General features: G+C 41.5%; 1 protein-coding gene across 1 annotated transcript in view; it reads right to left on the bottom strand.

Moving 5' to 3' along the window:
* The window catches only part of LOC122556831 (lysine-specific demethylase 3B-like), a 132166-nt gene that overhangs the window by 69680 nt on the left and 48244 nt on the right, over window positions 1–14242 (bottom strand). The window contains exons 7-10 of the mRNA XM_087995075.1: window positions 13083–13207; window positions 12099–12230; window positions 11365–11464; window positions 3750–4507 (exon numbers count right to left, since the gene is read on the bottom strand). Of these exons, the coding sequence (XP_087851201.1) occupies window positions 3750–4507; window positions 11365–11464; window positions 12099–12230; window positions 13083–13207 (1115 nt within the window). The remainder of the gene's footprint in view (window positions 1–3749; window positions 4508–11364; window positions 11465–12098; window positions 12231–13082; window positions 13208–14242) is intronic.

Genomic DNA, 14242 nt, shown 5'->3' with positions numbered 1-14242 from the left:
AAACCAATTTATCTTTCCTTCAGCATTTGCTATAAGCTGTGACTTGTAATGTTTAAGTCAGGGACCTTTTATAACTGTGATCCAGCCACCTTGGCCTCCTGCAAATCAGTGAAAACATCAAGAAAAGCAGCAGCATTCTGATCAGCTTAAGAACCATCTCAGCAGCTTCTGTAAATGGAGGGGCAACATGGTGACTCAGTGGTTAGCATTGCTGCCTCAGCACCAGGGACCCAGGTTCAAATCCAGCCTCGGGCGACTGTCTGAGTAGAGCTTGCACATTCTCCCTGTGGCTGCGTGGGTTTCCTCCGGTGTGCTCCGGTTTCCTCCAACAGTCCAAAGATGGGCAGGTTAGGTGAACTGGCCATCGCCCATAACGTTCAGGGATGAGTAGGCTAGGTGCATTTGTCAGGGTAAAAAATATAGAGTAATAGGGAAGGGGAGTAGGTCTGAGTGGGTTACTCTTCAGACAGTCGGTGTGGACTTGTTGGGCCGACGGACCTGTTTCCACACTGTAGGGATTCCCAGTTTCCCCCCCATCCTTAACCACATTTTCTTTCCCATGCATGTGTGTGTGTTCTCAATTGGATTAAGAGCTTTAAATCATAGAATAATATATTGCCAATTCATATTTGTTTACTTGCAGCTGGAGTCAATTTACTTGTAATAAATAATAATTCCTGCTAAGTACAGAAATCTGATCTCAGCTGTCTATTAACCTGGTTCTGAATTCAGGTAAACTGGGGAATTTGATGGATTTTTAAAATATCTTTAACTTTTGTGACAATTCTAGGAATAGTAGGGCTTGATATCCAGCAAGCTGCCCCTGTGAAGCATAACAATACACAAGACCTTGTCACACTTAGCCTGAAGGAATATACTGCATCTTCAAAAAAAGGGGTGATGGAGGCAGCCAAATTCTTGCTATACCTCCATGACACAGCTCTGACAGACCAGGAGTTACCTGTCTGGTCTGAGAACTAAGATTGATGGTTAACTGTTCTTGTTGCATTTCCATGCCAATGATGGCCCAATCAATCAATCAATACTCTTTCTCCTGCTGTATAAAATGCATAAATGGACAAAAGGCTTCATTCAACTTCTACTTCTAGTCTCCTTTTAGAGATGTTTAAATGTGACTTTTACAACAAAAATAGAAGAATTGGTTCACCATCTCTGACACATCCTCATTCCACATGCTAATCTCTGATCTGTGTCTCCAAGGGACAAACATCTACTTTAATTTCATTTCTTTGTACATAGGTGCAAAAGCTTTTATGATCTGTTTTATATTCCTAGTAGTTTAATCCTGTTTCATTATCCATTTCTAACAAGGTTTGACCAACCTTTGCAAGTTTCTAAAACTTTCACAATCCAAATGAGAACGGTTCCAGGGATTTGGGACTTCAGTTATAGGCACAGATTGGAGGAGCTGGTGTTGTGTGTTCTTTAGAGAAAGGTGAAAAGAAACTAGAGATTGGATAGTGAAGTGTTCAAAATCATGAGTAGTCCAGATGGAGTAGATTAGTGAGAAAGTTCTTCCTTTGACAATAGGCCAAGAACCAGTTGAATAGCAAAAAAGTCAAAGGCGATTTTTGGATCAGATATTGGCTAGCTAAAAAAGGACAGAGGGTGGTGGTTGATGGGAAATGTTCATCCTGGAGTTCAGTTACGAATGGTGTACTGCAAGAATCTGTTTTGGAGCCACTGCTGTTTGTCATTCTTATAAATGACCTGGATGAGGGCAAAGAAGAATGGGTTAGTAAATTTGCAGATGACACGAAGGTCAGTGGAGTTGTGGACAGTGCGGAAGCATGTTGCAGGTTACAGAGGGACATAGATAAGCTGAAGAGCTGGGCTCAGAAGTGGCAAACGGAGTTTAATGCAGAAAAACGTGAGCGATTCAATCTGGAAGGAGCAACATGAATACAGAGTACTGGGCTTAATGGTAAGATTCTTGGTAGTATGGATGGGCAGAAAGATCTCGGTGTCCATGTGCATAAATCCCTGAAAGTTGCCACCCAAGTTGTCCATAAATGGACAAAAGGCTTCAACTTCTACTTCTCGTCTCCTTTTAAAGATGTTTAAACGTGACTTTTACAATAAAAATAGAAAGATTAGAAAGGGTGCAGAGGAGATTTACCAGGATGTTACCTGGTATGGAAGGAAGGTCTTATGAGGAAAGGCTGAGGGACTAGGCTGTTTTCATTAGAGAGGAGAATGTTGAGAGGTGACTTAATAGAGACATACAAGATGATCAGAGAGAATTAGATAGGATGGATGGTGAGAGCCTTTTTCCTTGGATGGTGAGGCTAGCAAGAGGGGACATAGCTTTAAATTGATGAGTAATATATATAGGACAGATGTCAGAGGTAAGTTCTTTACTCAGAGAGCAGTACGGGCATGGAACACCCTACCTGCAACAGTAGTAGACTCGCCAACTTTAAGGGCATTTAAATGGTCATTGGATAAACATATGGATGAAACTGGAATAGTGTAGGTTAGACAGACTTCAGATTGTTGCACCAACCTGTGAAACCATCGAGGGTGAAGGGCCCAGAAGACCATTTTTTTGAGCTGAAATTAGGGGGTTGACTTATACACGAGGTATTGTTTGAGGGAATGAAATTCATGCTTGGCATAAGTCACAAAAATGGACAAACAAGAGTCAGATTTCTAGACAAAACAATAAACAGCAATAAATTGAATATTAGCAAAGTTAAACACAAAGAAAAATGGACCCAGCTTCTACAAAGTGCTAATACTTTCATATTATATTGGTCATATCTACTGTGGTCGAGTAGAGGACACATGGCAAAGAAAAAAGTTTGTACTCAAGTCTTGATTGTCATTTGCATTTCATCTTGGAGTAGTAATATGCTTTTAAGTACTAGCGAGAGAAAGACAATCACAACCAACTCAATATCCATATGGTAACTTAAAACGGGAAGCTTACCTTCCAGGTAGCCCCCGGTCCCTGAACATTCCCCGTATTATGTTCGCACTGGTAAACCGCGGGTAACTGAAACCACAGAAACTGACTCCATGGATTACAGTAGTTCTAAAAACCTGAGTGGATTGTGAAAGCTGGCGGACTGGAAGACCCAGAACAGAGTACGGCCAGCTAACTGTAAAGCTGGAGTGGAGCGCAATGGGCAGGCACACTGACTCATAAATGTTGATCCGTAACTATGAAAAACTAGGGTCAACTTATACATGAGGTATATGCAAAACAAGACTTTTTGACAAAATAAGGGGTCAACTTATACATGGGGTCAGCCTTTCCATGAGCATATACGGTAACATACTTTTTTGTATGCATTGAGTGGCTGAATCTTGAACACATTGCCTGGGAGTGTTGCTGAGTCAGATTAAATTGCAGCTTTCAAACGTGAATGAATAAAATACTTCAAGGTTTTTCAAAAATTCAGGGCTTCAGAGAAATAAAGGTATTGTGGGACAAGCTGAAATACTCTGAGACAACAACAATTTAAAGGGCTGAATGGCCTTTTCTTCTGCTGTAAAAATTCTCTAAAAACTAAAACTGTGACGGACTGTCTGGTCTATTCCAGTTGCTATTTTGACATTCTGTAACTGATATGGACAAAACAAAGGAACTTGTCTTCAAGAATATATGTAAGTAACCCAGAGTTTCATTCAAAAGTTGAAAAAAGAATGCTCTTCATCTGTTAATTTTGTTAAAAAAATCAATGAACTAGTGCTAAAAATAAGAGAATAAAATTAATACTTACATCAAAGATGTGTGCCTCACTGCAGTTTGGGAAAGACTGATGAGAATCGAAAACTCGCAAAGTGGCATGCTTGTGATCCTGTGGGGCTTGAAAGGCATTTGGAATCGCCAAAGCAGATTGTATACTTTCAACTTGGGACTCACATGATGTACTCTGTATCTTCTGGTTCGTTCCTGAATTAACTGCAATGTTTTCTTTTATCCCCTGATCTGGCAATGCAGTTTCTAAGTAAGCTTGAACGTTTAGACTTCCAGAATCTTGGACAAGATTTGAAGGCTCCAAGACAGGTATTTCAGAGGTTCTGCTTGAATCAGAAGTTGGTAAACTCTTCTTGCTCTGAGAATTCAGCGATTCCGTACTGGAAAACGACAATCCACTTGGGCGGGGAGTAGCAGCACCAATTGGCACAAAAGGCTTCCCATGTATTGGTTCATCCTGGACAACTAAGGTCCTACCATTCTCTTTGGTATAGGTGGCATAGCGTAAGCCTGCTTGGGGTTGAGGTACAAAGCGGGATCGATCTGAAGCGCTGTCAGCACTCCCCCAGGCTAAATCTGCAATTCTCTTGGAATCGTAGCTTCCTTGCTCCAACTCAAGATTCTCACTCTTTGGCAGACTGTGAGCGTTGCCTCCAGCAGCCAGCAAGCATGCATTGCTGCTGTCCGGATCCATTTCCTCTACCTCCTTCACTTTTTTTTGAACAGGTTCATTGTCTCCATCAGAGGTGTTTTTTCTTCTACGGCTATCCTTACTTTTTTCTACAAAGAACAAATAAATTTAGTCCATATGTGCATACAATCAAATAATGTATCAACTTCAATCAACTCACAAATGCATACATTCCTAATATGTTCATTACAAACCAAATTTAATCATCATTTGCAATCTCTCGCTAATGAGTATGATTTAATAGTTACTTAAAAGATTGAATAGTTAATATAAAAGTGTTTCCTAAATATGCAGCGTATTTAATCTACAATTAAAATGTGATATCGGATTTAAATTTCTACAACATATTGCAAATTTCTCAAAGTGCACAAAAAGGAAATTTGCAAACACACAAAACTGGAGCAGATGTGGAACAATCAGCTCCTCATCACTACTTCGTCTTTCAGTAATATCACAGCTGATCAGTTTGCGTTTCGAATCCCTGATTCCCAGCTGGTTCCAATAACCCTCGACTTCCCCTCCCCAATAAGAACCTATTCATCTCTGATCTAAAAACATTCAGTGACTCTATGTGCAATGCATTCTGATGCAGAGAGCTTCAAAAACCATAACCCTCAGAGAAAGAGATTCCCATTTCTGACCAGAAAAAGTAATTTTCAAACAATGCCTCCCTCCAGGACTTAGCCACAAGAGAAAACATCCTTTCCACTTCAACCGTATCAGGAACATTCAGGATCTTATATACTTCAATCAAGTCACCCCTTGCTCTTCTAAGTCTCAATGCAAACAAGCCCATCCTGCCCAACCTATCCTCATAACACTTCGTAGGATATGTGGAACAATCCATCTTCCGCAACTACACTGGCCCCACCCCTCACCTTTTCCTCCGCTACATCGATGACTGTATCGGCGCCGCCTCGTGCTCCCACTAGGAGATTGAACAGTTCAGCCACTTCACCAACACCTTCCACCCCGACCTCAAATTCACCTGGACAGTCTCAGATTCCTCCCTCCCCTTCCTCGACCTTTCTATTTCTATCTCAGGCGACCGAATCAACACGGACATCTACTACAAACCAACCGACTCCCACAGCTACCTGGACTACACCTCCTCCCATCCTGCCCCCTGTAAAAACGCCATCCCATTCTCCCAATTCCTTCGACTCCGCCGCATCTGCTCCCAGGAGGACCAGTTCCAAAAACGCACATCCCAGATGGCCTCCTTCTTCAAGGACCGCAATTTCCCCCCCGACGTGGTCGACGATGCCCTCCACCGCATCTCTTCCACTTCCCGATCCTCCGCCCTTGAACCCCGCCCCTCCAACCGCCACCAGGACAGAACCCCACTGGTCCTCACCTACCACCCCACTAACCTCCATGTACAGCGCATCATCCGCCGCCATTTCCGCCACCTCCAAACGGACCCCACCACCAAGGATATATTTCCCTCCCCTCCCCTATCAGCATTCCGTAAAGACCACTCCCTCCGTGACTCCCTCGTCAGATCCACACCCCCCACCAACCCAACCTCCACTCCTGGCACCTTCCCCTGCAACCGCATGAGGTGCAAGACTTGCGCCCACACCTCCCCCCTCACCTCCCTCCAAGGCCCCAAAGGAAACTTCCATATCCGCCACAGATTCACCTGTACCTCCACACATATCATCTATTGCATCCTTTGCACCCGATGTGGCCTCCTCTATATTGGGGAGACAGGCCGCCTACTTGCGGAGCGTTTCAGAGAACACCTCTGGGACACCCGGACCAACCAACCCAACCACCCTGTAGCTCAACATTTCAATTCCCCCTCCCACTCCACCAAGGATATGCAGGTCTTTGGACTCCTCCATCGTCAGACCACAGCGAAACGACGGTTGGAGGAAGAACGCCTCATCTTCCGGCTAGGAAGCCTCCAACCACAAGGGATGAACTCGGATTTCACCAGTTTCCTCATTTCCCCTCCCCCCAGCCTGTCTCAGTCAAATCCATCAAATTCAGCACCGCCTTCCTAACCTGCAATCTTCTTCCCGACCTCTCCGCCCCCACCCCAGTCTGACCTATCACCCTCACCTTGACCTCTTTCCACCTATCACATTTCCGACGCCCCTCCCCCAAGTCCCTCCTCCCTATCTTTTATCTTAGCCTGCTGGACCAACTTCCCTCATTCCTGAAGAAGGGCTAATGCCCGAAACGTCGATTCTCCTGTTCCCTAGATGCTGCCTGACCTGCTGCGCTTTTCCAGCAACACATTTCCATCTCTGATCTCCAGCATCTGCAGACCTCACTTTATCCTCATAACACAACCTACTTAATCTGGGTATCAACGTAGTAAACCTCCTCTAAGCCACCACCATACATTTGCATCTTTTCTTAAAGGAGGAGACCAAAACTGCACACTGTATTCGAGATGTAATCCCACCAATACCCTGTGTATCTGAAGCACGATATCCTTTTTAGGTTCAATTCCTCTTGTCTGAAGGGATGGCATCCTATTTGCCTTCTTGATTATGTATTGCATCTGCATGCTAACATCTTGTGAGAAATGCACAAGAACATCTAAATCTCTCCATCTTGAAATTCTGCAGTCGTTCTCCATTTAAGTAATCATCTGCTTTCTCATTCTTTCTGCCCAAGTGAACAACTTCACATTATACTCTATCTGCCAGAATTTTACCCACTTAATCTATTTATATGCAGCTGCAACTTATGTCTTCTTCACAAGTCATTTTCTGACCTATCTGCATGCCAGTTGTGCAGTTAGCGACTATGCCTTTGTTTCCCTCAACTAAGCCACTGATGTACATTGTAAAAGGTTGAAGCCCCAGCACAGACCCCTGCGGTACTCTACCTGTCAAATCCTGCCAACAAAACGAAGACCCATTAATGAAGATGCCTGTTCCCAGTCAGCTAGCTAATCTTTTATCCATGCTAACATGTTACCTCTTCCAACATTTTCTGTTATAAGCTTTGATGCCGCATTTTGTTAAATGACTTTTGGAAATCAGAGTACACTTTTTGTACAGGCTGCTCTGTATCCATAGGGCAAACTGCATCTTCAACAAACATGAATTAAATAATGTTGCCGTTTAACAAAACCATGCTGACTCTTCCCAACTATCGAGAGCTTTTCTAAGTACACTTTCAATGATTGATAATAACATGTTCCTCATGACAACATCAAGCTAAATAGCCTACATTTCCTGCCTACTCACCTCCTTGAAAAGAGGTTATATTTGCGACCCTCCAGCCTGATTTACTGAATAAGGAATTTTGAAAAATTAACACCAGTGCATCTTCCACCTCATTAGTAACTTCTTTTAAGAACAAAGAATAAAGTCCACCTGGACCCGATAGTACTTTCTTTGTAATTGCAATTTTGCCAAGTTCCTCTCTCGCTTCCTTCACCTTATTTATAGCTATTACTGGAATGTTTTATATATCCTCTGTAATGAAGACAGAAGCAAAATATTTGTTTATTTCATTCACCATATTATCAGCTGTTGACTCCACATTCTCATTATCTGAAGGACCAACATTCACTTTACTTCCTCCTTGCCGTTCCTTTTAAAGTACCTGTAGAGATGCTTATTATCTACTTTTACAGCTCGCTTCCTCTCATACGCCAATTTTTTCCTTTTGATTAACATTTTAATCAATCTGTGATTTTTATATACTGACGAATTATCTGACCTGTCACTCAGCTTTGCACAGTTGTTTTTTTCTGTAAGTTTGATGCTTTACAAAACCTTTTTAGTTAATTAGATGGTAGATCCTCCATTTAGGATTTATCTTTATGTGGGAACATAATTATTCTGAATATTCTGAAATATTTCCGTAAAAGTCTGCCACTATATCTTTATTGATCTACCAATTCACTTCAGTTAGATCAGCTTTCATGCCCACATAATTGCCCTTATTTAGTTGTAAAATATGAAGCCTTAGACCCAAACTTCTCCCCTTCAAACTGGATTTTCAGATTTAATCATATTTTGTTTGCAACTGCCAGAGGGGGGAGACCATTGATTATACCCGTCACATTACAGAATACCAAGTCTGATTATAAACTGCTGTATGGTCAGTTCCAAAATACGCTGCACTCAGAAACCATCTTGAAAGCATTCCAAGAGCTCCTTATCCATGCAACTCCTGGCAAATTGATACTGCCATCTTACATGTAGATTACAGTCACACATCGTTATTGTCATTCCTTTACCACAGGCACCCAATATTTCTCCTTGTATACTTTGTCCCACACTGTGGTTACTTTCAGAGCAGTTGAAGACCACACCCAGTAGTGACTTCATTCTTCTACTATTCCTCATCTCCACCCAAACCAATTCTCCATCTTGATCACATCTATTGCACAAATATCAAACTGGATTAACCTCATGCTATCCCTTACCTTTATTTAACTTCTTATTTTTCATATATGTCATATGTCCCTCAATATTCAGGACCTAATTCGGTCATCCTGCAGTCATGTATCCGTAATGACAAATAAGACCTTTATTTACTTCAACTTGCAATTAATTAATGGAACATGTATTCAGACACAGAACCTTTGGTTTTTTTCCTTGTTATTTTTCAAAGCATTGATTGTTGGTGTACTACCAGAATTTCTTACCCTCTGTCCCATCTTGCCATTCTTTGATCCTATTTTCTCATCTTACGTTATCTCTACTCTTGAAAATACATGGGGCGAGATGAAATTCTCAGAGGACACAGAGTGCTCTAGATCAGGGGCTCTAAGCTAGAGTGGACGTGAAGATTTAAGGGATGCATCGCAGACTGACTTCAAAGCTTGATTGACAGACAAAGACTGCAATGATTTGAGCAGTGCAGCAAAAGAATCTTCTTTGGTCACCTGAACTTTTGAGGATAAATAGTAATGGATTGGAACAAGTGCACATTCCAGATTTAAGTTAGCACTAGTTGAGAAGGCTGACAAAGAAACCACATCTATTGGTAGTTTTTAACAGTTTTTATTCACTCATGGGATGTGGACGTTGCTGGCTGGTCAACATTTATTGCCCATACACCAGCTGCTTTGAGAAGGTGATGGTGAGTATATGCCAACCAGATACCCCAACCCAATCTAGTGCCATCTGCCAGCACCCGGCCCATATCCCTCCAAACCCTTCCTATTCATATACCCATCCAGGTGCCTTCAAAATGTTACAATTTACCAGCCTCCATCACGTCCTCTGGCAGCTCATTCCGCACATGCACCACCCTTTGCATGAAAATATTGCCCCTTAGGTCCCTTTTATATCTTCCCCCTCTGACCCTAAACCTATGTTCTCTAGTTCTGGATTCCCCCATCCCAGGGAAAAGACTTCGTCCACTTGTCCTATCTGTGTCCCTCATGATTTTATAAACCTCTACATGGTCAGCACTCGGACTCCGATGCTCCAGGGAAAACAGCCCCAGCCTGTTCAGCCTCTCCGTATAGCTCAATTCCTCCATAATTGTAACATAATTGTAAATCTTTTCTGAACCCTTTCAAGTTTTACAACATCCTTCTGATAGGAAAGAGACCGGAATTGCAAGCAATATTTCAAAAGTGGCCTCAGTTGGGGAATTCCAAGATTTTGATCCAGCAACAGTGAAAGAAACATTTGCAAGTCAGGATGGCGAGTGGCTTGGAAGGAGCTTGCAGGAAGTGGTGCTCCCATGTATCTACTGCTCTTCTCTCTCTAGAAGGAAGTGCTAGATTTGGAAGATGTTGTTTGAGGATCTTTGGTAACTTTCTGCAGTAAACCTTGAAGATAGTAATGGCTTGAAATGTTCCAAGTGGTGCCAGGCTGATGGTGTGAGACAGGTTGAGGTGAAACAGGAGCTAGCCCCAGAGATATGGGCCCAGGAACAGCAAACGACAGGGATAGCTCATCATGAGAGTTCAGATGGATGCCATTTTAGGATAGACTTGCCACCTTATTGAAAGTACAGAGCATTATCAATGGAAATCCACTATAGCTGTGCTACCACTCCAGACAAGCTCCCAAACTGAAGAAAATGACAAATCAAAGCATGCAAATATTGTGAATAATGTCAAGTTTTTGACTGGTTCTGAGAAAAACCAACCTCCAACTAATAGCAACAAAAGGATTCAACAGGTTTGCTCCACTAGACACTTCTGAGTGGAAGGGAGCTTAATGTCAAAATACTGTATGAAAATTCTGTTGGAAGGATGGAAAGGCAGGATATTGCTGTGAACCACTGTTAAAGACTGAGTTACTGGGAAATTTGTTGAATGGACATCTTGAATACAAGTGTACGCAGAGACAGGGCACATACAATGGCTCCAATTTCTCCATCACCTTAAACTGAACTATAAATCATGACTCAGGTCACAAGCCTAGATCTCAATTAATGCTGACTAGTCACAGAAAGATTCCAAATCGCAACATCCATTCTCTCCACAGTCTGTTGCTCCTGAAATGCTGTTTTTGGTCTTCTATAAATCTCCCCTGGAATGTAGGAGGCAGGTCCCAGGGCAACTTTGAGGGGGCTCAGAACCAATTTCTTCTGATTACTGCAATCACGGCATACAATGATCATAACGTGAAGGAGCAACATTTAGATTCCAATTGGAATGTTGAGTTTGTAGGCTTTCAAACCACGATTACGGAATCCTAAAGAGAAACTTAAGGTGCCTACAACAGGGTCAATTTTTTATTGTTGACTTCTTGGAACATGTTGTTGTTGCATGGTAATAAAATTAATTTGCCTTTAGAAAGCCGGCCAGTATCTTCTCAAATTTAAAATGAGAACCGGACAATACTTCGAGGGCCCCCATACAGCTAAGTTTGACAATCATAGCCCAAGGATTATTCATGAGTTAGCAATACAACCCTGAAACAAATCTCCCCACTTTAACTCTATAAATAGTTTCACTGGCTTACAACTAACTGTACTCATTATTTCCACTACAAGTTTATCTTACCCTTGTCGTCAGTTTCTTTAGTTGGACTGTAAGGTGGACTGGTCTCAGTTCCCTTCTTACGTCTACTTCTGGCGTTTTGAGATACTTGTTTTTGACTAACCTGTAGAATTGAAAAGGCTAACCATTAGATTATGTCACTATCTTTCACTCAATCACCCATGATGCTCCACACACTTAACCAAAGGTGAATTTCACAAAATAGGTTGCCTTCCTGTAACCTTCCCCATTGCCTCCCAACACAAAGCAAATGAAGCATTCCATCAGTACAAAATGATCTTGCAGCCCAGCAGAGAACATATCGAACACACCCAAATGATGGAGAATCTGGCTTTTAATGAGCAAAGCAAAACCCAATGCTTTTACTGGAAACGACCTTCTATTTTGAATAATTAACTATGACAAACTTATTTCCAGTTTATGAGATTAATAAACGTTAGAGAATCAGTTATTACTTTAGAGAAAGGCACTTAATAGTTTAAAAGTAAACACCATCACAGGACAACAACATATCTGCAAGAAGGTAGTACTCAAGCAAAGCCTAAAACTTTCCTTTGAGCAAAAGATACAAAGGCCCAACACAAGGGGAAGGAAGCTTCAATTTTACATCATTACAGATCAAAGTAGCAGCAAAAGTACTGCAAAGGCCACTGCCTGACCTATGGCGAAGAAAATAGTACAAAAGAGTGATTGGATTTTGCAATTCAAAAATTGCAATAAGCATTTATAACACTCACCATTGCTATATTACTCTCATTTGCTTCTAAGCTCTGAGGCAAAATTCCAACTTCTCCTTTCAGTAAGTGAAGTGCTTCATCGAGAAGGGTGATATAAATCCGCACAGGGTCAACAGTCTTTGTCTGGTGGTCCTAATGGGAAAGAAACATCAGTCATCAACAGAAACGTAAGACATGTTCTTTAATATACTCTGTTATTTCGTGCACTAGACTAACAAGGACTTGAAGTCAGACCTCCAAACCAGGTGCACCACATAACATGTGAATCCCGGTTTCTGGATCTGGGACAAAATGTCTATTTCCTTTTGTGTTTCTCTGTACCTTTCAATTCTTCTTGGTTAATGCCAAATACAAATAAGGATCTACACAAAAACCAAGAAATATTAGAATGTCAATTATCTCATCAGCTACTAGCCAGTAGTTTCTGCAACACTTGGAATGATAAGATCACATGCCTTTCTGAATGGATGAGCATAAACATCCTCAAGCCCTGTCATATAATTCAGACTAGCAGCTGGCTGCTGTCCAGCTGCTTCCTTCTGGATTTAACTTGCTTCCTCAAAAGCCTCATGACCAGTAGAACAACTATGGTGCTTTACATATACCAGTATTATTGCAGCAAGGTTCTCTTATTTCTAAGAGTATGCTCAGAGGTTCAATTTTACCAGTGATTCATATTTTGCAGCAGGCTTTTCCTTACTATTTTACTGCTTTCAAAATCCAACCTCAGCTTTAAATGCTAGGTAAGGTGAATGGACAGTGACGGACTTCCGTAGTGTCAACGTGAAGAATGTTACTCACCCTGACAGTGCAAACGTGAAATATCCACAAGATCCAACCAAGGACAAAGGCTGAATTTATCCAGCCGAAGGAAAATTAATCAAGCCTGAGACAACCTTGAAATGCAAATTTGTACCTTCTGAGTGGAAGTGAAAAGAGGAAGGAAAATTACAACATGTATTTCAAGTCAGTGCCATTTTGTACCTGTTCTGTGGTAACTACCATGGTGTGTGAAGCAGGGTCATGATGTGCAACAATGGCAAGAATCCATTCTTCAGGAGCGTCTGGTTGGTAGATCTTCACTCTGTGCCCCTGCAAACTGTATGGGCCTAAAAGACCAAATGCAACAGCAAAATGAAAGTGATCAATTTCGAGAAAATACAATCACTTCACCAGCATTTCAACTCATAGCCCATGAAAAGCAATCAATGTTCCCTTTAAAATTCTGCTGCTGCACATGGTAAATGTTTTCAGTAAGAAATTCCTTTAGCATTTTATACGGCCACACTTGTGAAGCTTATCAGGAATATTTAAAAACACAACAACTCGGAACTAATTAAAACATGTTGGCAAATCCCACTTTGACAGTGAGATTCTTTCAAAGAAATGGATTCTACTATCAACTGATGAGGATTTGTTTGTACTAACACTAAAACAGAAGTGGTACCTCTGGTGACTGGGGAACACACAGCCATTCTCCTTTCCCACAGAATCGAGTTGTAAGATACTGTAGAACTTGAGGGGCCTTGGATGAACTCTTCTAACTCAAACTCCATGTCTCAGCAATGACTTAAGTGACTTAAAATAAAAATCCTTTCATTGATATTTTTCCCCCTTCTGTTCAAAGTAACTTGAACTGCTTTCCACGCTCCAAGTGCTATTGTATGCAACAGACTTTTCTGATAAACAAGACATTCATTAAAAATAGAGGGCTTGGGAGAGTTTGGAAGCTTTGCATTTAACATTCGACCGTGCATAATGAATGCAAGGTAAAAACCAATTGTTTCCAGCGGGGGAAAAGAGCTCAGATGACGTACATAGTGCTCACTGCTTCAGGAGTAACTGGTAAGTACCATCTGTGGTTTATTTTTATAATCCATCTGGTTTAGAACAAATGTATTTTATCCAGTTAAGTTTCCCTCCGGAAATTTATTTTTAAACCTTAATACCGGAGTTAATTTGTTTTCTTAACCTCAATAGGCCTATATCTGGTGCGAGCATATGATTGGAAGCTCCCCCATGCTCTGATGATTCCCTTCACTGTTACTTGATCTATTCTACTTATGCACAAAAAAATGTCAACACAAGCAACCAATGCAAAGAACGCAAGTAATTACAAGATCAATCTTCTTTTACTTCAAAAC

The sequence above is a fragment of the Chiloscyllium plagiosum genome, unplaced genomic scaffold (assembly GCF_037043375.1).
Source record: "Chiloscyllium plagiosum isolate Xiang-an unplaced genomic scaffold, Cpla_swu_hap1 HiC_scaffold_16, whole genome shotgun sequence".
NCBI classification, from domain to species: Eukaryota; Metazoa; Chordata; class Chondrichthyes; order Orectolobiformes; family Hemiscylliidae; genus Chiloscyllium; species Chiloscyllium plagiosum.
The sequence above is the reverse complement of the archived record's forward strand: the minus strand, read 5'-3'. Positions and strand labels throughout refer to the sequence as shown.